General features: G+C 42.8%; 3 protein-coding genes and 1 long non-coding RNA gene across 8 annotated transcripts; 3 read left to right on the forward strand and 1 right to left on the reverse strand.

The window, feature by feature from the left end:
- Window positions 1-378: 378 nt before the first annotated feature.
- On the forward strand, window positions 379-5,007 carry LOC115047751 (butyrophilin subfamily 3 member A3). Its single transcript, XM_029508885.1, has 10 exons — window positions 379-501; window positions 1,760-1,829; window positions 2,259-2,357; window positions 2,819-2,920; window positions 3,014-3,148; window positions 3,238-3,375; window positions 3,462-3,513; window positions 3,608-3,634; window positions 3,857-3,883; window positions 3,970-5,007. Exons 2-10 carry the CDS (start codon window positions 1,770-1,772, stop codon window positions 4,527-4,529), a joined length of 1,200 nt encoding a protein of 399 aa, XP_029364745.1. The 5' UTR covers window positions 379-501; window positions 1,760-1,769; the 3' UTR covers window positions 4,530-5,007.
- Window positions 5,008-5,936: 929 nt separating this feature from the next.
- On the forward strand, window positions 5,937-18,221 carry recql5 (RecQ helicase-like 5). 3 transcript variants are annotated; one of them, XM_029508890.1, is made up of 19 exons: window positions 5,937-6,071; window positions 6,280-6,401; window positions 7,699-8,220; window positions 9,147-9,243; window positions 9,324-9,435; window positions 9,538-9,700; window positions 9,789-9,871; window positions 12,931-13,152; window positions 13,290-13,386; window positions 14,049-14,085; window positions 14,171-14,229; window positions 14,642-14,712; window positions 14,837-14,930; window positions 14,999-15,157; window positions 15,261-15,871; window positions 16,253-16,298; window positions 16,378-16,599; window positions 16,694-16,766; window positions 16,850-18,221. In XM_029508890.1, the coding sequence occupies exons 1-19, from the start codon at window positions 5,975-5,977 to the stop codon at window positions 16,972-16,974; spliced, it is 3,012 nt and encodes a 1,003-aa protein (XP_029364750.1). In that variant the 5' UTR covers window positions 5,937-5,974; the 3' UTR covers window positions 16,975-18,221. The 3 variants fall into 3 exon arrangements, with proteins under 3 accessions (XP_029364750.1, XP_029364751.1, XP_029364752.1); XM_029508891.1 differs by having other exon boundaries at window positions 15,261-15,865; XM_029508892.1 differs by lacking the exon at window positions 6,280-6,401 and having other exon boundaries at window positions 5,947-6,071.
- On the reverse strand, window positions 9,897-12,164 carry LOC115047757 (uncharacterized). The gene is made up of 4 exons (XR_003841024.1): window positions 11,845-12,164; window positions 11,708-11,755; window positions 10,980-11,135; window positions 9,897-10,896 (listed from the first exon to the last, which is right to left on the reverse strand). It is a non-coding gene; the product is annotated as an uncharacterized LOC115047757 (long non-coding RNA).
- Window positions 18,222-18,912: 691 nt separating the features above from the next.
- Window positions 18,913-24,971, forward strand: cdr2l (cerebellar degeneration-related protein 2-like). Of its 3 annotated transcripts, XM_029508428.1 has the most exons (6): window positions 18,913-19,050; window positions 20,898-21,010; window positions 21,828-21,976; window positions 22,322-22,486; window positions 23,319-24,054; window positions 24,100-24,971. In XM_029508428.1, the coding sequence occupies exons 1-6, from the start codon at window positions 18,972-18,974 to the stop codon at window positions 24,262-24,264; spliced, it is 1,407 nt and encodes a 468-aa protein (XP_029364288.1). In that variant the 5' UTR covers window positions 18,913-18,971; the 3' UTR covers window positions 24,265-24,971. The 3 variants fall into 3 exon arrangements, with proteins under 3 accessions (XP_029364288.1, XP_029364286.1, XP_029364287.1); XM_029508426.1 differs by having other exon boundaries at window positions 23,319-24,971; XM_029508427.1 differs by lacking the exon at window positions 18,913-19,050 and adding an exon at window positions 20,580-20,637 and having other exon boundaries at window positions 23,319-24,971.
- The last annotated feature ends 53 nt before the right edge of the window (window positions 24,972-25,024 follow it).

Here is a 25,024-nt window from a genome sequence, read left to right on the forward strand (position 1 = left end):
TATAGACCTATTATTAATACTGATGTAAACATGCAATAAGCATCCTGATATTGCATTTGATTGAATTCCAGTTCACATTAACAACTCCATACAGGATATGCATGATGTTTTCTATTTTATAAACTGAAAGTTTTGTGTGTCCAATCTTTGTCTACACTGAAACATACCTGAAGTTGTGAAGTAAAAAAATTCCCCGTAGAATTTGGGCTCCGTAGAGTAGGAATATGACGTGAGAAGACTTTACACAATAGCAACAGCCTTTGTGTCTTTTTTTTTATATATATATATATGGTATACAACTTTCAAACATGGCGGCGCGTCTTGTCCACTGAGGAGGGACTTGCTCCCGTCACTGCCGGAAAAAGCCGAAGGCTTCCGATCAGGCTGGTATGTAAACAAGGTCAGACACTGCAGCACACAGACGAAACACTGCCCGACTGTCTGCACGCCGCTGAGACGAGAAGACACCCGCACTGTTTCACCAGCTCGCCGAACACGAAGGTAAGTTGTGCGTAAATGTGCAAAGATCAACCTTGTGTTGTTTGTGTTGTTTTATACAGGACGCCCCGCAATGACATCCGAAATAAGCAGGGTGAATGTTTGAAATGTATCGTTGTGAGACGTTTAGAGTTTCAGATAAATGAGTTTGCAACGTGCAGAAGGAGTCTAATTGTATATACAACATAGATTTGCCGCAAAGTCACACGGCAGGTGTGTGCTTACCTTATGCGCAGTCAGCTGGCCTCCAACTGGGTCGCTCTCACTGCAAAAGCTGCTTGGTCATGTTTTCCCACGACAGCAATGAATCTTTTATTTCTGAGCGCTTCCCCCTTCATACGCCTGCAGTCTGTTTTTCAGTCAGTGCTATTTTCATACATTATCAATGTACAGTTGCAAATGAGATATTTTTGCTTGGCTTTTTATATAAATCAGCATTGCTGCATATGTAGTATTATACACAACATATGAACCACTTACAAAACCACTGTTTATAAATGCTACACCTTGTGCTTGAAATTATAATTTTTTTCATTAAGTGAGGAAGACAAAAAGAGAGAGGAAGGCTTGAGGAAGGCTTAGCTGAAAACACGCATGACCTGTCACGTTTTGCTGGATGTTTTTTTATTATTATTATTATTTTTTTATTGCTCTGTTCTGCTCCGGTTTATCACTGCCCCTGATGTGACCTGCTGAAAATCAGAAACATTCCTCATATCTCACCAGAGATAATATGACTTTGCTAACTGGTTTAGTAGATAATTTTTTGTATTTGGCAATGCCGGCCAGGGCCAGGGACACCACGTCCTTCACATGTGGTCACCCTCAGAGGTGATGATTTTACCGAATAGCCGTTTTAGCTCTCTTCGTGACATTTTGCTTTGACTGCAAGGTTGTGTCTTAAGGGGACAGATGACCAGGGGTCTGATAGAATAGTGTCTTCTGTCAGCCACCAAATGTAGTTCGACCCCAGATCATCCTAAATAAATATAAAGTAAATATGGATCAAGTTTACCAGCAGAACCCTGTCCTCTGTCATATAGTCTTAGTGGGGGTAAATGCCACCAGACTCTGCACAGACAAGAAAGTACCAGATTAAGATTTATATATGTCCATGTAAATTTCAATACATTCTAATGCTCTGTGATAAGGTGTCAAGGCTGCTACCGAAACATATAGAGGAGCTTCTGCCACTAGATAAGACATGTTCATACGATTGTCAAAAGTGACGTTTTTTTATTTTTGTTTCCCACTGTTAAAGACCAGCCAAGATGATGCAGTGTTTTCACTTCATGGTGGAGCCAGCCAAAAACTTTACGGCCAAGATAAAGGTAACATGTTTTGGGAAGCTCAGAAGAAACATTGTGCGTTTCATGCACAAACCTGTTTTGTTCCTGGCACAATGTCAGTATAAAGGTGATGTGATAATGTTTTTGTACTATCGTGTGACGGCACACATTTCCCTTCTCCTGGTTTTGTTTATCAAAAAACAGCTATTGTATATGCATAGTTGCTAATGGTATGAATCACTGCAGAGAGGCTGGAAAGGAATGGTGTCTTTTTGTTTCTGCTGACAGGAACAGAGCCACGATCTGCATTTTGATCAGGCTGAGTGACCATCTCCCATTTAATTTGACCTTATTGGTTTTGAAAACACCCATAAAGCAGATCTTTAGTCCTTCAAGTGTCTTTTGAGTTCATTTTACCGAGAATTGTTCTCTTTACAAACTGTTTCCTATTTAAAAAAAAATTCCTTATAGGAATCTAATAAGAGAGCAAAGAAGGACAAGAGGGAGCCTCTGGATGAGGATCAGCTGTTTGTTGTGGATCTGGCTAGAGACCTCAGCCGAGTGTGCCAGGTATGATCTCTTGCAAATGCACTACAACATTGGAATCATCAGCGTTAGAGCACTGTCAGAACTGAATGGTCTGGATCCAGGATCATCTAAAGTCAAAGGATCATTACAAATCAATTCAAAGTTTATTTATATTACATAGCAAAAGTTACCATAAGCCACTATCCAAATAGAGCATGTCTACACAATATATTTCACAAAGATGCTACAATTCAACAAACTCTTTTTGATAGTGACAAAGGAAAACTTATTTTTAAGAAACAGAGACTAAAGCAGAACTGGACTCAGGCTGGTTGACCATCTCAGGGTAATAGACATAAAAAGAAAGAATAAATTAGTGTTCATAATTCACTCATGAAGCCATATGACAGAAAAAAACAACATTCCTCACAAACCTTCTTTTTGATGGTAAAAAGGAAATTAAACTATGTGATGATACTGGTTCAACTTTCCCCTCACTGCAGAGATCAGCAGTCCTGGAGCACATTTGGAACCAGGATGACACTTGGCCAACTCCTCTCTGCAAGGCCTTCATCCTGCAGTGGGCGTCCAGGCTGGAGAGTAAGGTGCTTATCTGGGAAACAAATGATCCGGATACACATGAACTATCCTTAAAGAATTGACAGGTTTACTGATTAATGATGTGGATCTTTTTGCAGAAAAGGCCCTTGCAGACTGATGGCTGGCCAGAGATGGGTGAGGGCAAATTGCCAGATCTGATTAGTGAACAGGACCTTCTGCAGGCCAAAAACGTGATCCTCAACTGGATCAAGGACGTGAGAGCTCAGCCTGAGGTGGGAAGTTCACATATGTACCCCTCCCTCTTTGCGGCTTTTTTTTTTTTCTACATAGAAACTTTTTATTTTAATTGACTATCTTGCAGCAAAGTGTGTGGCCTGGAGAACCTGTGGCAAAGGTTTTGGAGGACCTTCAGTCAGCCTGGCGTTGGGGTCGTGCACCCAATTTGCTGACTGCTATGGAACTGGTCATGTGGACTTTAATGCTGCAGCGCCCAGATAAGGTTTGTTATAATATTCACTTTGGGGTTGGTACTTTATCAATTTGTTGTTCAGGTATGATAAAATCTTTCTTGGCGTATTCTTGCAGGACACCATACCACAGCAATGGCTCATGTGGAAGCAGAAGACTCAGAATATTGGTTTGTTGTTGAATTAAAACTGAATTAATTTGTAATCTCAATGTATATGTGTAAACTTTCAAACCCTTATGAGTCTGTTTCTCTCTTTTTGAAGGTGGCATATCCTACATTCCTCAACCAGGTGAGTAGCAGATAGTAGAGTGAAATTTAATACATTCTGTACAGGATACGTGCAAGATCTTTCTATTTTTACATTTTATACATTTTTTACAATTTACAGGTATTTGCATGTATCACAATCGACTATTGTTAGATCCACAGTCCGTTGTGTTTTCATTGCATAACAGATAATGTACAATATCATAATTTACTGCTCTCTCATAAAAATGTTGCATGTTTGCAGTTTGGGACTGGATCTCAGATGCTGCAGGTACAGGATTAATTCTATCAGTCTTTCAATCAGTGTAATCTCCTCTGAGTCAGTCTGCTAATTTGGACTGTTGCTTGACCCTGTAGTTGAGGTGACCCTGGATCTAGACACAGCAAACCCTGATCTGCTCATCTCCACTGATGAGAAGAGGATGCGCTGTGGCTTTGAGAGGAAGGATGTTCCCAACTACCACCAGCGCTTTGACGGCTGGTGGTGTGCTGTTGGGGTGGAGGGCTTTGGGTCTGGCCGGCACTACTGGGAGGTGGAGGTCGGCGAGCGGGACTGGCGGCTGGGTGTGGCAAAAGAGTCTGCCTTGAGGAAGGGCTTCAAGTCACTCAACACCAATACAGGGTACCTGACCCTGCGGCTGGAGAGGGGCACTGAGCTGAAGGCGCTGACTGTGCCCTTCACTTCCCTGCCCCCAGGCCTCATCCCTCGCAAAGTGGGCATCTACCTCGACTATGAGCATGGCCAGCTGTCCTTCTATGATGTGGACAAACACCTGCATATTTACACCTACAATGAGAGCTTCACCGAGAAGCTGTTCCCATTGTTTGGTACAGTAGAAATCATCAAGGATCTGGTGATCAGGTCCCCAGCAGCTAAGACCCATTGTCTCTGCTCCACGTCCTGCCTCTGGGGTTGAGTTTCCTTCTGTCACCTCTTCCTTTAAGATCCAGTAGACATCATGTTAAAGTATAATAAACCAGGTTATGTAAAACTGTAATCAGAATCAAAGATCCTGATGTAAAAGACCAACTATAGCTCTCCAATGTGACCATATTCTATGCTGCTGCTGCTTCACTGTGATTTTTGCTGCCACTTTCTCACTATAGAGTTATCATGTTATCTGTGTAGGAGTCACTGGCGCTAAAAGCCCAAGCACTAACACTCATCAGTGCTCTGAGAGTAGGACAATATACTACACACATCTCAATGCTGTGGCCCACTTGTCAATGACTGAACCTGTGCTGCCATGTTATCATGTTTCCCTTTGCTCAAACAATGTATTTTCATACATTTCAAATAAAGCCTATAGCATTAACTTAATGTATTGTGCAATATTAATCCTGCAGTAAGAATGCACTATGTGAATAATAAATAAAGCAAATGTGTGTCTTAAATTCTAGTCTATTTATTGATGTAGGGCTGCGTTATTAAGTGTATGTGTATGATCATGTATTTAGATGTAACACAGGCTGAGGGACCTTTTAATCATTAAGAGAAAAGTAATTGACCTGTCAAACATTACTTGCAATTAGACATAGAATGTGTTAAAAGTTTGAAAATTTCACTCAACTTACACATCAAGAAACATTACATGAACATATTACTGACCCCTTGTGTGTCTACATTTGAGTACATTTAATGAAATATATTAATTTTTGAAAATTATTCTTTTACTTTATTTTACTTTTTCCCCACTGCAGTTTGGAGGAAGGTATTGCACTTTTTAATCCAAAATATTTATTTTACAGTTGTGTTAATGATGGCTGAAATAACAATCCTCTTGAATATGAGGCATCAGTATAGGTTAAAATACAAATCGGTGTGTCAGGTTCATTTAGCAGCTCAACCCTGGCCATCTTAGGCATTCAAATGCTGCTTGCATGTTAATAGCCTTAATTATAGCCTGATAGTCCACCAATTAAGCATATGCAACTCAGCATGATTTAGTATTTTTATATATTTATTTGTCGAACATGTCGTTGATATAACATACTATAACCAATTTAAATTGTGAAAGTTTGCTTGTGATAGAGTATTGGGTTAGAGGGTGTCCACATACTTTTTGTCCACACAATTATTTGCATTGCGAGTTGAAAAGTGTGAACCAGCTGCACCAATCACAGAGCTCTCAATCTGACCGTGATGTCACCGCATTAAACATACACATATTATAAAAATAACATAACATAAAAAATTCAAAATTAAACAGACTTTATGAGGAGCGACTGGATATAATTGAAATTATGTTGCTTTTGTTTTTGTATTTATTTAAAGTTGCATTTTCAGTTTCTCTGCTATTAGCACTGTGATGATGTCATTCGTGTGCGACAACACAAGAACGGGTTATGTGACGGAAAGACGATGACAACAAGTTTAAAACAAGCTTTAAAAACCCACTTTGGGTTTGACAACTTCAGGTCTAAGCTACAGGAAGATGCTGTCAAAGCTGTCCTTAAAGGTGAGTCGGCCGTGTGCTTGTTAATTTATTTTATTTACTTTCTGTATCCCGACTCTAATTAGCTGAAGCTAGCTGGCTAACAGCAGCGAGGAAACTTACTGGCTAACGCTAAATAGCCCGAAGCTGAAGGGGAAATGTCTCACACTGGATATGTGATTGTTGTCAGAGAGACCATTGTTTGTGACACTATATTGTTGTTGTTGTGCAGGTGGTAGGGATGTGTTTGTGTGCATGCCCACTGGAGCAGGGAAGTCTCTGTGCTACCAGCTGCCTGCAGTGTTGGCTGAGGGCATCACTCTGGTTATATCTCCACTCATCGCCCTCATTCAGGTCAGCCTCTGTCTAAGATACCGGGACTACTTTTCCCACAGTCTCTGTTCTAATGACAACTAAAAAGGTAGACGACTCCTTTTGAATGGCATGGGTTTCTGCATTAGCTGTTATTTTAAAGTTACTTCCGCCGTATAACTCAAAGATTATCAACCATCTCTGGTGCATTTATTAAACACACTTGAGTTGCATTACCTCAAAATGCATCCCTTTCATCAGTAACCTGAAACAAACTCATCTAGTAGCTGCTGACCAGACCTTCACATTATTCAGGAAGAACGTTGAACCAGGCTTTCTGCAGAGGTGCTTCAGCTCAGCAACATGCTCAGGATACCTGGTGTTTAACTTATTTTACTGAGATATGCAGTTGATTTATTTTAATCCTCGCTGCCATTTTCCTGCTGTGTCACCCAAATTCTACTGAGCTTCAGCAAATGAACATCCACATTGACATTATCCTTTAAGAGACACTATCAAACATGGAAATATAACTTGCTTTTACCAGTCACATTAATAATATCTATAATAAATATGTAACAATGGCCCAGGGGCAGCAGACCAGTCCCACATTGTGATTTTCCATCATACTTCCCCTTTGGACTCATGATTTTGTGTTTGTATGAAGTGCCCTTTTTACACTGCATGTAGTATTGATCAGACAATTCAACCATAGTCACCAGTTCATTAAACTTTTCCCAGTAGTGTGGTGGAATGTAAAGAGGAAGACTTCAGCCACAACAATTTGTTTTTGAGAGGGAAGCTGCTTCCTTTGTAATGTGCACTTGGTGTACTGACTGTATGTTAGATTTGTTAACTAGCTGAATGATTCTTTTCAGTCTTAGGTTGTGGCTCTGATATGTAGTGTTGTTATTCCACTGCTGGTGAAAGTTATAGACAATTTGTCTGACTGTGGATTATTAACATATAACCTCTTTCAAATGCAATTTTAAACATTTTATGATTTAAACAAGTCAACAAATCTTACACATAAGTCTTAAATCTCTTTTTTTGTGAGGTGTTGATTGCATCACCTGATGTTTTGTGTGAATTACAAACCTTTGTATTAGTCAAATTAGCTCTTGTACACACCACCTTTGTTTCATTGATTGAATCCAAGGCGTACTCACTCGTGACTCCAAATAGCCTTTGTTAATACCATTAGCTAAATGTGATTGCTGTTAATGGTAACTTAAATGAAGATCTGATCTGATTTATGGACAAATAAATATATAAACAAGTGCAGGGTTGATTTACTTTTTGTTTTGTTTTTATTGCTCATTCCTGTGTTTCTTCTCAGGACCAAGTGCAGCACCTGAAGGACCTGAACATCCCTGCCTGCTCCATCAACTCAAAGCTCCCAGCGGGTGAGCGCCGTCTGATCCTGACCGACTTGGAGAGCAGCAGCCCAAAGCTGAAGCTGCTCTACATAACTCCAGAGATGGTAGCCTCTCCCTCATTCCAGCCCTGCTTAACAGGCCTGAGCTCTCGTGGTCTGTTGTCCCACCTGGCTGTGGACGAGGCTCATTGCGTCTCTCAGTGGGGCCATGATTTCAGACCAGACTACCTCAAACTGGGTGAGCTGCGTGCTCGCTTGCCTGGAGTTCCCTGCTTGGCCCTGACAGCGACAGCACCCAAGAATGTACAAGAGGACATTGTTCAGTCCCTCAGGCTGCGTTTGCCACTTTCTTTTGTTACACCTGTTTTCCGCAGTAACTTGCACTATGATGTCATCTTCATGGAATTGCTGCCAGACCCATACATCCACCTGCATGCCTTTATTAACAAGGCACTGGCACAGAGCAGCGGGTCTTATGGACAGGTCAGTGGACTGGATTGGATTTTGTGTGTTGCTCTGCTCTGTTTAGCACCATCTGCCTAACCTGCTGCTAAAGAATGGTGGAGGAAGAAAACACAGAAACGAAAGGATATGCTATTAATAACTGAAGTTATCCCGAGATTTTCTGTACATTTTTCAAAGTGTTTCCAAAGGCAAAATGAGTCACTTAATGTCTGTGGTTCCAAGCTAACCGAATGAATTATACAATTGAGTCTCATTTTCCTGACTTATCTTGGAAACCACAATTTAAAAATTTCACATATCCAAATATGAGTGCAATATTTGAAAATCACTGCTCTCCAGTAGGCTTATACTCCCAAACATACTGCCCATCTTACATGTGTGTCAACTCCTTCATTATTAGATACATGGAGAAACATCTCTGGTAAGCTAACTTCTGTCTGTCATGACCTCCAATGTCCAACCAATAATTGCATTAGAAAACAGTGGAGGTGGAAAGCAGTCAAGACGGTTAAGTCTGGTTTGATAACAGTGTAGTTCACATTGTGCCCAAATCCCATCTCTGCTCTCTCAGTCTTTTCATCCCAGGATAGATATCAGACATTAAGAGTACCCTGCTGTGACTCTTTTCTTTTAAATTGTTGCAAGTCAATACGAAAGGTTTTAACATCAATCCTGATGTCATCTGTGAATTTTCTGCGTAATTCTGAAAGATGCCACAATAAACTCCAGTGATGATATCAGCCCTAAGATCTCATGGCAGATGCAGCTGTGATAAGCAACACTTTGTGCAGGCTATTTATAAAGTGTTCACTAAAGTATGTTAGTGAATAATGTGCTGTTGCACTTCTTTATGATGTACCAAAAAATTCTAGTTTGATGCAGAAGAATAACCTTGTTTCCCTGAGAATGTTGTCTCTCTCGCACTATTTGATATTTGTGTACAGGGTTGTGGGATTGTTTATTGCCGGACGAGGGAAGGCTGTGAGACGGTGGCTTATCAGCTGACCAGACTTGGAGTCTTGGCCAAACCTTATCATGCAGGTGGAAGTGTTTTTTAAGTATGTGTAGGACTAGTAAACACTGGGCATTGGAGCTGATGTATTTTACTTTTGTATATGCAGGTTTGAAACCAGGAGATCGCACAGAGGTCCAGAATGATTGGATGCAGGGGAAGGTGTTGGTTATTGTTGCCACCATCAGCTTTGGAATGGGAGTAGACAAGGCCAATGTCAGGTGAGACACTTATAATATAAGTGTAATATAATGTAATATTTTGTATTTGCTGCAGTATTTCTGTAAATTTTGTATGGGCTGATGGTTCTGTCAATCCTACAGGTTTGTAGCTCACTGGAACCTTGCAAAGTCTCTGGCCAGTTACTACCAAGAGTCTGGGCGAGCAGGAAGAGATGGGCTCCCCTCCTCATGTCGCACTTATTACTCTCCAAAAGACAAAGAACGAATACTGTTCCTCATCCGCAAGGAAATTGCCCGCAGACAGGTCAGCACAGCAACGGAAAAAGATCATAAATCTAAAGTTCAAGATCATGGTCATGGTGTGTCAACAGCTGTGCACAACTTGTTTATAGGAGAAACGTGGCCATGCAAAGGACATAGACAAAACAGCAATTACAGACTTCGAAGCCATGGTATCGTTCTGTGAGCAAGAAGGGTGAGTAAAGAAATCAATACTCATACTCATGCAAGTCACTGGTTTATTTCTTAAAAATCAAAGTAAGACAAGAAAAGTTAAGTCAAAGCGTGACCTGCTCTAATCACTTTGTCCCTTACAGGAATACAGCATGAAGCTTTATACATTGACCATCCCTCATTATGTACATGCTATTTCTGTTTGTGTGCAGCAGAGGGCAGACTCAATCTTCCTTTGTAATTTGTTGTACAGAGCATGCCAAGAAACGCCTCCAGTTTTAAAAACAGCTCCCCCACTTAGGGGGATATTATTAAATTCAAAGTTTGGCTGCCAATCCTCATTCCTTAAGAATGATACATAGTCAGGTTTAGAAAAACATTATCAAACCAATTAAGTTTTCCTGTTTATAGCTCAGTGTTTAACCTTCTGTTGAGTTTGTCCCATCTTTGACAGAAGGGTCAAAGATTTTCCATGTATTTCCTTCTCATATTGTGTATATTTTGTTAAAGCGGGGACTGGGGATAAACCTGCCTGTTCCTCAATTCAGAGGCATTGCTGTGTCCTGTTGAGTGCTGGGATGCACCAAAGAATGTGGATTCTCCTGAAAGTCTGGCAGCTTTGGCAGGTGTCTCTGGCACGTCTGGTGTGTCAGAAAACCCTTCTCTGTGTTTGTCTGGTGTGTCAGAAAACCCTTCTCTGTGTTTGTCAGGTGCTTTGTTGTTCAAGGGTTGGGCCTCTTCATTGCAGTTGAACACACCCGAGTCTCGACTGAAATGGATCTTGAATCTTTACCTATGAGCCGAGACTCTCACAGGGATTTTCATTGACTTTGCAGGATCTGTGGCGCTTCAGAGAGCTGCAGATAAAGTTTTTTTTTTTTTTTTTTTTGTGTGTGTGTGTACGTGTGTATGTCCACCATCTCCCATCAGTCCATGTGTGCCAATAGAACAATCGTCCTTGTGCTTAGATCCTCTGTCCCTTCATTTTGTTCTTACGACAGCAGCAGCAGGTCAGGCACGTCAGCACTGTCATGAACAGGACCAGCACTTTGGGAGAACAAATCAGTTTCAGGAGAGGTTAATTCTTAAAAAACACAGAAAATCATTAGCAAAATAAAGCAGACACTCACAGATGAAGGTCAACAGGACGGAGAAAGCTCCGACCTCTATTGGATTGGCACTGGGCAGCCCCTGCAGCTTTATCCATATCCTGTTCAGAAGATTCAGCGTCTCTTGTTTGGCATCCATTGTGGTGATGGGGCAAAAACAAGGTGCATGTGTTTACACTGGAAAGGTCAAGCTTTAATTTAGTTTACACAGTATCTCATTTATTTGCCTATGTTAAGTGTAAGCAGGATGTAACTCATCCCCATGCAGCGTAATTGTAGTTTTTTTTTTTTTTCCCTCTCTTTGAGTTTTCCTACCTGGAGGTGAACTCGTATAAAGCATGTAGTGTTTTTGGCTGAGTGTGTGCTTTGAGAGCGAGTATGTTTACCAGGGCGGAGCTGGAGTCCCAGGCTCCTACTTACAGGTGAACCATAGGTCAGTCTTTTTGTGAGACATTTCTTAAAAATTTACTCCCTCACTTTTCCCCATTGACTCTATGTGAGGTTTAGTCGTGAAAATGATAATTTAAGGATTCAAACAGAGAGAAACTCCTCCAGTTAAGATCCTGTATAGCTACAGTTACCCCAGCTCCTTATGTTAAATCTGACTAGTTTAGATTTTGTGTGTGTCTGCACAGAACATGTCTGGATTTTCAAAGACATTCTTGTCATTCTTCCCAGCCTGCAGTATTTCTCAGGTGCTTTGTCTCTCCAACGCACACAAGCAGTCACTCACTGTGAGAAGCACTTACCTATGAGGGTCTTTGTTGTTTTCACACACTCAACTCAGCACAGACTAACTGGCAGAGAGATGACAGAACAGTAGTAAGCAGACGAGTTGATGAAGGGGAGGCAGTGATGAATGTGGCATCTTCTCTGAAGGAGTTACCTGTTGTGTCCAAGTGCTGTGAATAATCCAGAGGTAGAGTGCCCAGGAACTGCCAGAGATTATCAGTCAGTGTGAGATTAGGGTTAGGGGATAATTCCTCAGGCACGTGGAGTTGAGTGAAAATGAGATGACACAAAAACAAATCCCAGTCACTGCTTCTCTGCTATCCTCTGACCCTTTTTTGCATCTCTTTAGGTCTTTCCTCAGACTTCTCTTGTTTTTGTTGTTGTGTTTTTAGTAGTCACACCTACTTGTGGTTGTTGCTGTGTGATGTGACTGTGCTCCTTACTTGAGTTTGAAGGCTGTTTTCTCTCTGACAGTCCTGCCTGGGAGTGACTGTTGCTTCAGACTCTTTGTGTGCCTCACTGTCTTTCCCCACCTCCTTGTTGTGAGACTGCTTGGCTCTCTTTCGGGGCTGTGCAGATGAGCATTTCCATTTCCAACAAGGTAGTTAGTATGTTGTTCAAGTGGCTTGTTTAATGAGCTGCTTTCCAAACACACTGTGTCTGTGTTTGAAGTGTTGCATAATGTTGGATGTGATACAAGAGTGTGAGCCAGTGAGTGATAACAGTCACATGTAAAGCAGGGATTTAAATAAAGAGAAACAGATAATACACAGGAAAAAGGTGCGATCTTTTCACAAATTAATGGCAATGGTCTGTACAAGTGTTTTCCATGTTGGAAAATACCACTGAAAGTCACCTTTCCAATTAAGATTTAATTTAGTTGTAATGCATTTCCTATTTTTTGAATGAAGATAATTCTATTTTCTTAAGTATTGCAATTGCCAGACAGCTGTATCCCTTCTGCTTTGTTTATTCTTTTTGAAAACAGAAACATTAATTGTGGTTTGTGTGTGATGGTTATACAACATAGATCAATAGATCAATAATGCACTAGATAGCTGCTCCAAACAGCTTGTGTACGATAGTGAGGTTTTTGATGTGTTCACAAAAACATTATTTGTCACATTGCCTGTTGTTGCAGCATCACTTTGTGGTGCATCTGTTCTTGTAATTTATTTTAATTTTCAGAAGCTTTGTCACTTCGTTGTACCTTCATGTGTGTGTCTTATCTACCCAACAGTTGCCGTCATGCAATAATCTCCAGGTTCTTTGGTGACAAGGCTCCAAACTGTGCTGGCTCCTGCGACTACTGTAGTAACCCGAAAGCTGTGCGTGCTCAGCTAGAGAGAGCGGCTGTCCTCAGCAGCAACACTTTGGCAGTTCAGAGCAAAGAGCCCAAAGGACCATTCGGTTTCCATCCAGGCATTTATGAAGGAGGAAACAGGGGCTATGGCTTTGAGAGGCAAGACAATTTCAGTGACATCCTTTGAAACATTTATTTGATTAGTCCCACTTTCATTTCTGTTTCTTTGTTGTGGAATCAGAGTAATACGACGTGATGGAGAACCTGAGACTAACATTAGTTTCACCACTTTGAAGGTATGATGAACCAGAAAGTGGTAATAATGAAGATAACCCCCTGAAGAGGAAAAAAGAGTTTTCCGACCTCTTCAAGCAACAGATGAGCCTACGGAGGGTGAATGATAATAATTAACACAAAAGTTTTAGCACAATTGTAAACATAATAGGATTAGAAAACGGCTCCATACATTGTTTGCGTTGTGTGTCAGTACATCTGTTCACCAGCTGTGACAGGCCTGTGTGTGGAAAGACAGAGGTTGTTGGGGCCCCTGTATGGGAGGCTTGTTGTAAATCGCTCCCACATGTTTAGTGAAACTGGCACAACACTGATGGAAAACTATTCCTCAGTAGGCTCAAGTGAAGTCTGGGTGAACAGTTTACAACACAGCATCACTGAAAACAGGAATCTCGTCATAACAGTGATACTGTAGAAACAGAACACCAACAACAGAGACGTGAACATCGTAATGGAAATTAAAATAGTTGACAGCTGTAATTCACCATTAGAAGCGCATATAAATATTAATGCAATTCCAGAGAATTAACTGATTAAAATAATGCTACACTCAGATGATATTAACACCTCACAGGCTGAAGATGTTAGTATGTAGCAAGTTCATGGATAAAAACAACCACACAAAGAGATTGTTAAGCTGCAACAGGGTCTGTTTCAAACTGAAAAGATAAAGAGGAAGTGTACCAGTGTCACCATATCAGCAATTAAGCGCAATAGCTTCATCTACCTCTGAATTTATGTCTGTGCGTCTGATTCTTTAGGGAAGTGATGGCCCCAGTGAAGACTTTGTTCCCCCAGGTAATATGAATAAAGAAGCAAATCATTCACAATGAATATTCATTCTGATTTTGCTGTCATATGAGCAGCGTGTCTCTCTGTGCAGATGTGAACTGCCCACTCAGAGAGGCCAGCAGCCAGAAGATTCCCAGGCTCACTGTAAAGGTACAACATGATGGTTAAGTACAACAAACACATTCCTCATATCTGCTCCATTCATTAACACATCTACAGGAATTCAGTCACTCATCTGCCATGAAATGCGAAAGGGCAATAATAAAACATAATTTCTATAAATACACAGACTGAAGCAGATGAAAATAAAATACTGCCACTGTAGCCTATCTGTGTATTAGAGCTGATGAGATTTTGTCAAGTACCAGTGGGAATCTTTATCTTTGGTATCTGAAATGAAGTTATTAAAGAGCATGTCTGACCACAGAGATGTTTTCTTTTTTTGAACACAGTTCTTTAACTTTACTGCTTTTACATATCACCCACCCTTATCTCTTTGCAAGAGATTAATTATTATTATTATTTATTTATTTTTTATTTCTTAATGAATTTTATATTTCAGGCCAGAGAACACTGTCTGTACCTCTTGGAAGAGGCATTGTATGGCCACCAGGGGGCAGAAGATGCATTCAAGTAATGATACAGACACATGACACAGGCATCATTCTTATTCATTCACATTCAGAAAAATTAACACCTTGCACCGTTTTTTGTTTTTTTTTATATATATATATAATATCCCCTCTCCACCTCCAAGCTCTGACACAGAGTCCTTAGCAGTGGATATTGAGCATGAGGTGTTCAAGAACAGCAAGTCGTCCAACTTGTACAAAGCTGCTGTTCTTAAGAAGGTAATTGCCAACTGTTCTGCTGTTCACATGAGTAGGACAAAAAGCCTGACATTGTTCTTATTTTGAAGGTATCAGAGTTAAAGAAAAGGGCACCTCCCTCAGAAGGAGGAAAAAGCAGCAATGAATCCAAAGAAGTTGAGCAACTTAAAGAGGAACCATCATCTTCCTCCTGTTCATCCTTTTCTGAAGAGCTGCAGGGGTTCACATCTGCATCTGAAATCTACTCAGTAAGATCTTTATTCAACAAGTTTAGAAGCAAATATAATGAAGTTTTGTAGCTGCAGACTAACTTGACTATAAAATGTATTTGTTTTTCCATTATTCTTCTAGCTGAAGCGTAAAAGGGTAGGGGCGGGCCAGAGGGGCTTCTCCAACCCATTTCAGACTGCCAAGGACCTGCTGAAGTCCTCTACATTGGACACTGCTTCTAACACGTGGTCAGAGAGTGCTGAGACTTCAGGAAGGTCATTTGTGAAGGGGAAAACGAAAGACACAAGCAAAGATATATCCTCAGGTGTGCCATCGTCTATCAGAGCCAGAGCAAATGCAGTTGCTACCTTCACAAACAGCCCTACAAAGGGGGGCAAAGCTATGAGCAAGAAGCAGCAGAAACTGGCAGAAGCAGCAAAAAGTTCCCAGAACATTACCCAGTACTTTAAGAAACAGTCTACGGAAAAAAGGCAGGAGGAGCCAGAGGCAATGAGGGAATATGATGTTTCATCACCTGAAACTATCATTGTGATCTCTGAAGACGACACCTGTCAGCAGGAACCATCACCTGTTTATGTAGAGGCTGTACAGAGTAGCCCTGAGAAATCAGAGACGCAGGATGGGATGGAAGAAGTAATATTTATTGAGGATGCGGATGAGGGAACGCATGAATTGGAGACGTCAGAGCTGAAGCTGGTTCAAGGTGCATCCGAAGAGGATACAAGGTCTGGGTAATTACATTAGTTTTTAACAACTTTGCTGGGAAAGTATGGTGGTCCTGGGAGGACAATGCACAGCAATTTAAAAAGACTCTAACTACTCATACATAGCAAAGTACAGCAGGTTTGAGTCCGACCTGAAGTCTCTCAGTCTTTCTATGCCACTGTTGGAATAAATGGCATAATAATAAAATTCTAAAACTATAAAAATCCCAAAGCATTAAACAAGTGCGTCCCACCCATGTTCATCCCTTTTTAGTGTCCCCAGCAAATGTTGGCCATAGATATTTTTTTCTTTCTCTGTTTTTACATGTTTTCCAAGCTAATGTTCTACATTTAGTGCCATTGTTTTAAAATTCCTTATCTATCAAGATTTTTTTCCACCCCTCACAGAGGAATCAAAGCAAAGGAAGAAGCTGAACCAGCTCTAAAACAAGGGGTGGGTGTCTGTTTCCTCTCCACTCTAAGTTTTGCTTCCTGCAGTGTAACTGATGATGATCCATGATGTATATGTCCAGCTGACAGATGGTATGAAAGCCAACAGAAAGTCGTCTCCTCCCGCAAAGCGCAGCCGCCTTGTAGAAGGCAGCAGCAGAAGAGTGACCTTTAACCCTAATGTGCAGGAGAGGGCCCTGCACTCCGTGAATGAGCCACCGAAACCGGTGACGCTGAAGGAAGCGGCCGACATCGTGGTCCGCTATTTGGACCCTTTTTATACTCGGGGGAAGTTTGCTACCAAGGTGAGAGGGGCCATTATCACGACAGGGAGAGACGTGTTACTGTGAAACGAAATGGCATGTTTCAGTTCTCAGCGGTTGCCCTCTTTGGTTGTAGGATTTGTTCAAGTCCTTTGCTCGCTACTTGTCTCACCTTCTTGTAGAAGGAAGCAGTCACGGAAAAGCCCAAGGTAAGCACATGGTAAATCATCCAAAATAAACAGTATCCCCTCTTTGCACTGCTCTGTAACTCTGTACTAATATCTGTCCGCAGTTAAGGCAGAAGCCAAAGCTCTTATCAAGAAATTCTTCAGCAGAGTCCAGCGCTGTGAGAGCGAGGCTGACTGGAAGCACCTTAAAAGACCGCACAGCTGTAAAACATCAGAGAACAAGGAATAATGGGAAGAGAAACTGCCATATTTAGGGCCCAGTACTTCCTCTTTGTCAGTACCTCTTGTTCCAGTGAGCTCAGGCTTCACCACAGATGCCTGTTGAAGAGGTCAGCGGCTGATTTGCTGCTAGAAGTTAGCTTTTTTTAGACAGGTTGCTGCTACAGTAGGCTATGTCAATTATTTAGCAATAAACTGTGTTAGGGCCTGAGAGAGAAGAGGAGTACTTGCCCAAGTGCTTTTTTATGTTTAAATCCATTAACTGTTTGTATACACTTCAGTTTTTGGATGAGCAAAGGATTTAGGCAGCAGTGTCTTAATTCCCCTTCAATATGAGAACACTGTGTGAGGCTTTGCACTTATAACAGCAGTTAAACATGTTTCAAGTCTCTTCAAGCTGGTTGTCATACACACAAGATTTATTCTCTGGGGACCATGAACATTGGTACTAGATAGCTGTTGAGGTATGTCAATCTGGACCAAAGCAGTGGACCAGCCGAGCCCATCCATAGAGCCATACCGCCATAGAAACGTGCCATCAGTTGACTGCAATATGAAGTACAGATGTAAATGGGGATAAAATGTGCAAAACCACTCCAACAGATGTTTTACTGTTTCACATAAACCATGTGGTTCTGTCTAATGTTTCTGTTGCTGCTACAAACTTATTGTTTGGTTGCTGAACTGCAGAACAGGGGGCAAAGTAAATAGACAGAAATGAGGGACATTTTATGATGTAAGACTATTATTTATGTATTTTCTTTCACTTCAAATGAATTTAGATTTGTTGCAGGGCTTTGAAGATTCGTTGTCCCTGACCTTTAGCAAGGGGACACTTTGTACTGAGAGATGTATTTTTTTTTTGTCATTGTTTGTGAAATAGTTTGCTTTGAGGGACTGTGAGGGGACACAGTGGCTGGCTGGGGACAGGAGGAGGACAGACTTCACTGTGAAGAGCCACAGTCAGTCTGCTCCTCAGTGTTTCCAATAAAGACCAAGCTGACAGTGTGAGACATCCCTCATTGTCTCCTCGTCAATAACTGCTGATGTCCACTGTTGGACAGTCAGACTCACTGCAGGGGGAGACGTCGGTGCCGGAGACACCGTCAGCGACAGTCTGTGTCAAGGCGGTGGTGACGTCACCTCTCCAAGTGCTGCCTTCAGGTGTTCCATGTAACTCCTGGCTTCTGATGTGCTGTCCTTCAGACTACTTCTAAGGTCTGTCATGTGATTTTTACATGATGATTAAATATACATCGAAGTGAAGTTTGTGGTGTCACCTGCAGCTTTTGAAGTGTCCGTACTAATTAAAAGATGCCGTCTTTGTCACAGAAGCTATTACAGGAAAGCCCAGTTCTACTTAGGGATAACTATCGTCTGGGGGCCATGATTATTACTGCCAAAGAGGTTGTAGAGGTGTTTCAATTTGAACCATGCATGAGTGTGTGTGCAGACGTCTGCAGACATGATGGATTACAGCATTACAGGGAACAATGGGCCATCAGAGACACACAGGGGGGACGATGGAGCACCCAGTGCAGTGCCTTAGTTTCATGTTTTTGGACGAAAATAGTAATAATAATAATAATAGTTTTTATATGGCGGAATAAGTATAGGGATGTATCAGGCAGCGGTAACCAGGTATACGTGCCCACATACGTCCCACTTGCAGGATGTCCGACAGACCTTGAACGCGGCAGCAGGACTGAGAGCCGGTAGCCGGTGTGAGTCTGCGGAGACGCGCTGCACAGCCCCAGCTGCTGGAGGGCTGCTGGAGGGCTGCTGGACGGCTGCTGGACGGCTGCTGGACGGCTGCTGGACCGCTAGTCGGACTCTCCGCTTCATCCGGTCCGTCGCGGACCTGCCGACATCAGCAGCAGGTGCTCTAACGGAGGAGGGGGCGGGGCTGCGGCCGCACGCTCACTGTTGTTTGCTGCCACTTCCGGGCGAGCAGTCGGTGAATCAGGAGATCACGTCGGCTGCGGGAGGAGAAGTTGATCGGCATCGATGCTTCGCGCCGGCAGGATGGAGGAGTTTGTCACCGAGGAAGAGGAGCCGTGGTACGACCAGCGGGACCTGGAGCAAGGTGAGGCAGCTCCTCTCCCCGGGGGGAGATGGGCTCATGCAGGACGGGGGGGTGGGAAGAAGGGAGGAGGTTGCATCCATTTGTAAAACACATTTGGTGCACACGCTATGATGGATGAATGGTCTCTGTCGTCATCCAGAGAGCCAGGAGCTGGCTACCCTTCATTCCTGCCACTGATGTTTCCCAGAATAGTCTTGACTGACTGAGTGGCTCCTTCCTGCATCCCAGCTCTCTCTCCTTTGTCTCTCATCTCCGTCTTCTGACTGTGTTTTGTGGGGGAGGCTGTGAAAACACAGCTCGTCTGTGGGGAGGTGGTGACATATGGGCTGTATGTGTACCTACCAAAGGTCCAAACCAGCTGAGCGTTGTGGGAAGAAAAAATGGCCAACATTTCTAAATGTGGAAGTTTTTGAGAAAAGACAATACTCAGCTTTCATGTTCGCTTGTTTCTCTGAAATATTTCACTACAGCGAGCTGCACAGAGATTGTTTCAGCACTTTAAACCAACTCAGGGTGGATCAGAGGGGCTCCATTTGCATTTGTTTCCTTTGTTGTTGACTTGAAATGTGATTGATTGTTCTACCAGCTCTCTCAGCGATGATTTATATGGCTGGACCGTCAATGGGCCCTGCAGAGGAGGGATGAGATGTGTGTGCCGGCCTCAGCATCATCTCATCTCCTGATTACCTGCTGACCCAGAGAACTAAAGCAGCTTTGTGGCTCATCATAGCTGGAGGGAAGACAGAGGGACAGGTGGATAGTGTGTGTGGGTGTGCGTTGCCATACCATCTATATCCCATCTATCCCTTTTTCAGCAATGAGCCTGAAGACATAAAGCCCCTGCTTGATCTGATTAGGAGGCCCCAGACAAGGCCTCCTTATTGGGGATCAGGATTACAGGCTTTGGGGTCAGATCAGAGGCAGACATTTCTCAGCGCTCCAAACAAACGTTGTCCTGCATCAACCCAACGTTAGGCATGGTTTCGCCCTAGAAATGAGGTGGCTATTATGCAAATACTCTCCCAGCTCTGCTATTTAGTGACCCTTGTGTTCGTTATGATCTGACAAACATATGAAGCACATGTGGGCAGATGGTGAGGCCTGATGATGTCATGGAGCTGTGAGGCCCTCACAGAGATGCTCGGAGGGAGAATATGAAGAAGATAGACATGGACATATGCACAAATTTGTTGTCCACACACCGATGGACAGATACCGTGGCTGTCTTTAAGCTGGTGTCTCTTTACTTTGCACTGATGTGACGGGCTTTTTTGTTTTCATAATTGCAATGCGATGAATATTTCTTCAACGTGGCTTCAGATCCATGAGCATAGTTCAGAAATTACATAACAATGACTCGGCACGTGATGGCCCTCTGGGACTGAACTGGACCTGGGGCTGAACACACACACTCACTCAGCAGTTCAGGCCAGTGTCCTGCTATCAGTTCTGCATTGTTGAAACAGGAAATTACAGCCTGTCCCTGCCTCCCTCAGCAGCAATGCAGGCAAATGTAGCAATGCGGCCGGGCAAATGAAGCTTGTTAAGTTCATCTGATAAAAATGGAGCGATTGATTCTCCACCCAGGTGTGTAATAGTTTTCACATGGTTGCACACATCATCTTGTATCCAAATCCAAATGGAATTATGAATTTCTTCGCAATGACTGTGCGTGTTTGCTGATAAAACGAGGCATTCATGTGCCGTAATGGCTGTCAGTCAGTGAGTGCAGCAGAGGCTGAGTGCAGCACTCAAAAGCAAATTGCGAAGAGTGCAAAGAGCTCCCGGCCATCACGCTTTTACTGTTTCCTGCTGCTAATGCCTGCCCTCCTCTCGTCCTCTGTCAGATCTGCACCTGGCAGCGGAGCTCGGCAAGACTCTCCTGGAGCGCAACAAGGAGCTGGAAGACTCCCTTCAACAGATGTACATCAACAATGAGGACCAAGTGCAAGAGATAGAGGTATGCACGACTATCCTTTTCTGTAATGGGTGTTCAAGTCGGTGCAATCCGAACAGATTTGGTGCACTTCATACACAACAAATGCTTATTCTGTGTTCATGTGAAATTATTGGATTTACACAACTTCCAGACTCATTTTTAGTCAGAGCCCAGACTGAGGATGAGTATACTCAGCAACAGAAACACAACACTCCACCATCTGTTAATGACATAAATCTGCTGTATTTTGCTCTGAGGTCCAAGACTGTGTTTTATTCACAGATGAACTGACATCAAATAACATTTATTTGGGGAACTTTGGTGCAGTCTGACTTAAGTCCACCCAACTCCTTGAGAAATGATACCTAGATTCAATTGAATTTGCAATGACAGGTAACTCCTGATCCTTTTCAGACCAACAACTCCACAACCATGTTACGTGAATTCAAGCTGTTTTTTGATTGATTGATTTCAAATCGGTTGACGTTTAACAATTATTGATCTAAAATCGTCAATTGAGCTGTCAGTGTACCAGCGCACTAGTGCTACAGTAAAGTTTTCAACCGTTTATTCATCCCATTTATCCGGTTCAAGTATTTATCCATTACTTCTAGATACAACTATTATCCATGAATGTGTCACAGGCTTTGAGCTGTTTCATCACGTGTTTTTAATTTCATCATGTCATGTCCAAGCACCCTGTTAGATTCAATATATCCATATCCAAAGATGTTTTCTACCCAATCGAGGTACTTAACGTTTGCCACTGGGTGAGAAAACACTGCTGAATCTATATTTAGCTCAAGTCATTTCAATGTTAATCCGTCGTGCTTTTCAGTACCTGTCCAAGCAGTTGGAGATGCTGAGGGAGATGAACGAGCAGCACGCAAAGGTGTACGAGCAGCTGGATGTGACAGCCAGAGAGCTGGAGATCACCAACGAGAAACTGGTGCTGGAGAGCAAGGCCTCGCAGCAGAAGATAGACAGGTGACCCTCATTGACACGGAGCTCTCTGAAGGGACGCTGCAAAACCAGCGAATAAATAAATGTATTTGCAGCAGCCTCAGCTTTTAGCACTGCACCTTTAAATCACATGTAACACTTTTTTTCTAGCAATAATTATAATTAGGGATTGACGTTCCTTGCAGATCTTAAGGCTAAAAATAGTTTTCAGTGGCTGCTTTCCTTCTTTCTAAATGTGCTCTATCACAAGCTCTGTTGAGTTATAGTGACTCATTGTTGCAGAGAATTGGACAAAAGAGAATTGAGTCATTAATGACATAACAGCACAAGGACAAACATTTGTGTGTGTTCTTGTCTGTGTCGGCACAGGTTGACGGGCACCATGGAGACTCTGCAGGGTCAGGTGGACAGTCTGACAGCTCGGGTGGATGAGCTGCGAACTCTGGAGGAGCTGAGAGTCCGCAGAGAGAAGAAGGAACGGCGCAAGACGGTCCACTCCTTCCCCTGCCTCAAAGAGCTCTGCACTGCACCACGGTGACTAGTTTGGAGTTTATTCTCCAGTGGTGTGTGTGTGTGTGTGTGTGTGTGTGTGTGTGTGTGTGTGTGTAAACAGGCTCTTGACTTAGGGAAGAAATAAACACACTGTCCTGTGATTTAGATTAATATGGAGCCACTACATAAACTGATGATTCCGCTGGGCTGAGGAAGTATTATTATTCTAGGAGCCACAAAATATTGCATATTTGGTCAAAACTAGAATTAGCAGTATGAAATATGTATAAGAGTTCCAGTGAAAGCTAATTTACCCACTTTTTCTCTGTTCCCAGAGGAACTTTAACAGCTTTAACATTTTAGTGCCAGGCTTTGTCCTTAAACACAAAAAAGAAAGTAAAAAAGTAGCTGAAGCTTCATTCATTACAGAGAAAAACCTGACAGCCTCCAGCCAAGTGCTAGCATGTTAGCAACCTTCAGTTCAAGTTCATGATGGATGAGATAGCTTAAGAGACAACCTTGCACACATAGTTTAACCTATGTAGGCTAATATTGGCATGTAAATGCTTTTATAACTTTTTATTATTATTATTTTCATCAGTCTCTGTGTTTGCCAGCAGGACTATGCAAATATTACTGATCTGATTTGGACAGCAGATGTTGGAGCGATGGGGAAAGAAGAACCCACAAAATTTCAGAACAGAACTGAAAAGTTGGAACAAACTTAAAACCTTTTGAAATGTTTTTCTCAATTTCATTGTGACTGTAGTTACTTTTACTCACTGTTGTGTTCATTATGCATCAAAAGAATTCCCAAGGTGTTGAGCTGATCTTATAATTCTGCAGCTGAGTGATGAACACTTGTTTTTGACAGGTATGAGGATGGTTTCCTTTTGGCCAACCCAGGCAGTGTCGACCTCGCTGAGCGACGGCCAGTGGATGAAGAGAACGGGCGCCTGAGGGACATAGTCTCGTCCCTTCGTTCAGCCATGGCCACAGAGCGGTCCAAGAGGGAGAGTGCAGAGCAGGAGTGTGCTGCTGTGCTGAATGAGTTTGAGCGTCTGGAGCAGCGTCTCTTAGGAGCAGAGGGCTGCCAGCTGCGAGTCCAAGAGCTCGAGGCTGAGCTCCAGGAGATGCAGCAGCTCAGGAAGTCCAGGTTGTGTCTGATTGGGGGCATGGAAGATGGCCTAGAGACACTGCTCAACAATGGCCCTGAGACAGACACGCCGGAGATGTGCACAGGGCTGGAGGAAGGAGGAGAAGGAGGCGCTGGTGAGGCTGGGGGAACGGGGCAGCAAGGAGTCCCAGTGAGGAAAAGCTGCAGCGACACAGCTCTGAATGCCATCTCAGCTCGCGATGCCTCGGGGAGACGCCAGGGTAGTTATGCCCTGCATGCCAACGGCGTGCGCAAAAGAGGCATGTCCATCCTGAGGGAGGTGGACGAGCAGTATCACGCCCTGCTGGAGAAGTATGAAGAGCTGCTGGGGAAGTGCCGGCGTCACGAGGAGAGCCTGTGCCACGCCGGGGTACAGACCTCACGGCCCGTCTCCAGGGACCCCTCCATAAAGGAGTACAGCATGGTTGCCGCGGGGCCCTCAACATCAGGGGCCGTTGCCACGCCCCTGACACCCCCCCAAACTCCCTCCACCCCAGAGGCCCTGGAGGGGATCAGCAGGCAGGTGGAGCAGGTGGACAAACGGCTCAGCCAGAACACACCAGAGTACAAGGCGCTTTTCAAAGAGATCTTCTCCCGCCTGCAGAAGACCAAGAGTGACATGAACTCCTCCAAGAGCAGAAAAACTCACAAATCTAACAAATGAGCGGGGGCTCATTACTGAAAAAGGTAATCACACAGGATTTATTTATCTTCGTTTACCTCACTGTCTTGAGGGATTGTTGTTTAACATGACTTCAGGGGTGGGTGGCTGTAGTCTAAAAGAAGGCTGAATGATTTTTAGGATATAAGCTAGACTGATTAATTTAACGCTGCCAAATATTATAATTCACTTTGTGTTGTCACTGTGGATCAAATGCCTTTTCTGAAAACCCGTACCTGACAAAAAAAATCAGGTCTTTTCTGTCTAAGGACAATCTAGTATGTGATGTAGTTTGACATACTAGGAGTATTTGAGATGTACTGATGCAGAACTTATCTTAACTTTTGCCATTTATTTTTGGATGGAAAATAATCTAATCAAATAATAGCATAGAGGAAAACTGCCATTGGCTTTGAAAACTACTGACATTTGAAGCATGTAGCTCTCTAATAAACACTAAGTGCTAGATTGATCTTTAAAAAGTAGATAAAAATACATTGCACAAGCTTTTGACCTGTTCGAGGTGCTGAAGGATGCAGGAGTGATAGTTAAATGGTATTTTTTGAGTTGGTTGGATGGTACAGATCTTCCAGACAGCTGCCAAAGTGTACTGTGCTTGTGTGTTTGATGGAGTCCTGTTTGCTTACATGGTTAATATGGAAGAGCTGATTATATAGACACCTCTGTAGTGTTTTTTTTTTTTTTTTTTTTTCTTCCAGCATGCATTACAAACTACAGGGGATGAATGATGTGTGTCATTGTT

The sequence above is a fragment of the Echeneis naucrates genome, chromosome 8 (genome assembly GCF_900963305.1).
Source record: "Echeneis naucrates chromosome 8, fEcheNa1.1, whole genome shotgun sequence".
NCBI classification, from domain to species: domain Eukaryota; kingdom Metazoa; phylum Chordata; class Actinopteri; order Carangiformes; family Echeneidae; genus Echeneis; species Echeneis naucrates.

Excerpts from the sequence above, each read along its gene's own strand:
- LOC115047751 (XM_029508885.1), top strand. The coding sequence starts at position 1,770 with ATGATGCAGTGTTTTCACTTCATGGTGGAGCCAGCCAAAAACTTTACG. Across the intron at positions 3,376-3,461 it reads TGCTGCAGCGCCCAGATAAG|GACACCATACCACAGCAATG; the intron begins GTTTGTTATAAT and ends GTATTCTTGCAG. Across the intron at positions 3,635-3,856 it reads ATCCTACATTCCTCAACCAG|TTTGGGACTGGATCTCAGAT; the intron begins GTGAGTAGCAGA and ends GCATGTTTGCAG.
- cdr2l (XM_029508426.1), top strand. The coding sequence starts at position 18,972 with ATGCTTCGCGCCGGCAGGATGGAGGAGTTTGTCACCGAGGAAGAGGAG. Across the intron at positions 19,051-20,897 it reads CCAGCGGGACCTGGAGCAAG|ATCTGCACCTGGCAGCGGAG; the intron begins GTGAGGCAGCTC and ends GTCCTCTGTCAG. Across the intron at positions 21,977-22,321 it reads TCGCAGCAGAAGATAGACAG|GTTGACGGGCACCATGGAGA; the intron begins GTGACCCTCATT and ends GTGTCGGCACAG.
- recql5 (XM_029508890.1), top strand. The coding sequence starts at position 5,975 with ATGACAACAAGTTTAAAACAAGCTTTAAAAACCCACTTTGGGTTTGAC. Across the intron at positions 13,387-14,048 it reads AACAGATGAGCCTACGGAGG|GGAAGTGATGGCCCCAGTGA; the intron begins GTGAATGATAAT and ends CTGATTCTTTAG. Across the intron at positions 14,086-14,170 it reads TGAAGACTTTGTTCCCCCAG|ATGTGAACTGCCCACTCAGA; the intron begins GTAATATGAATA and ends CTCTCTGTGCAG.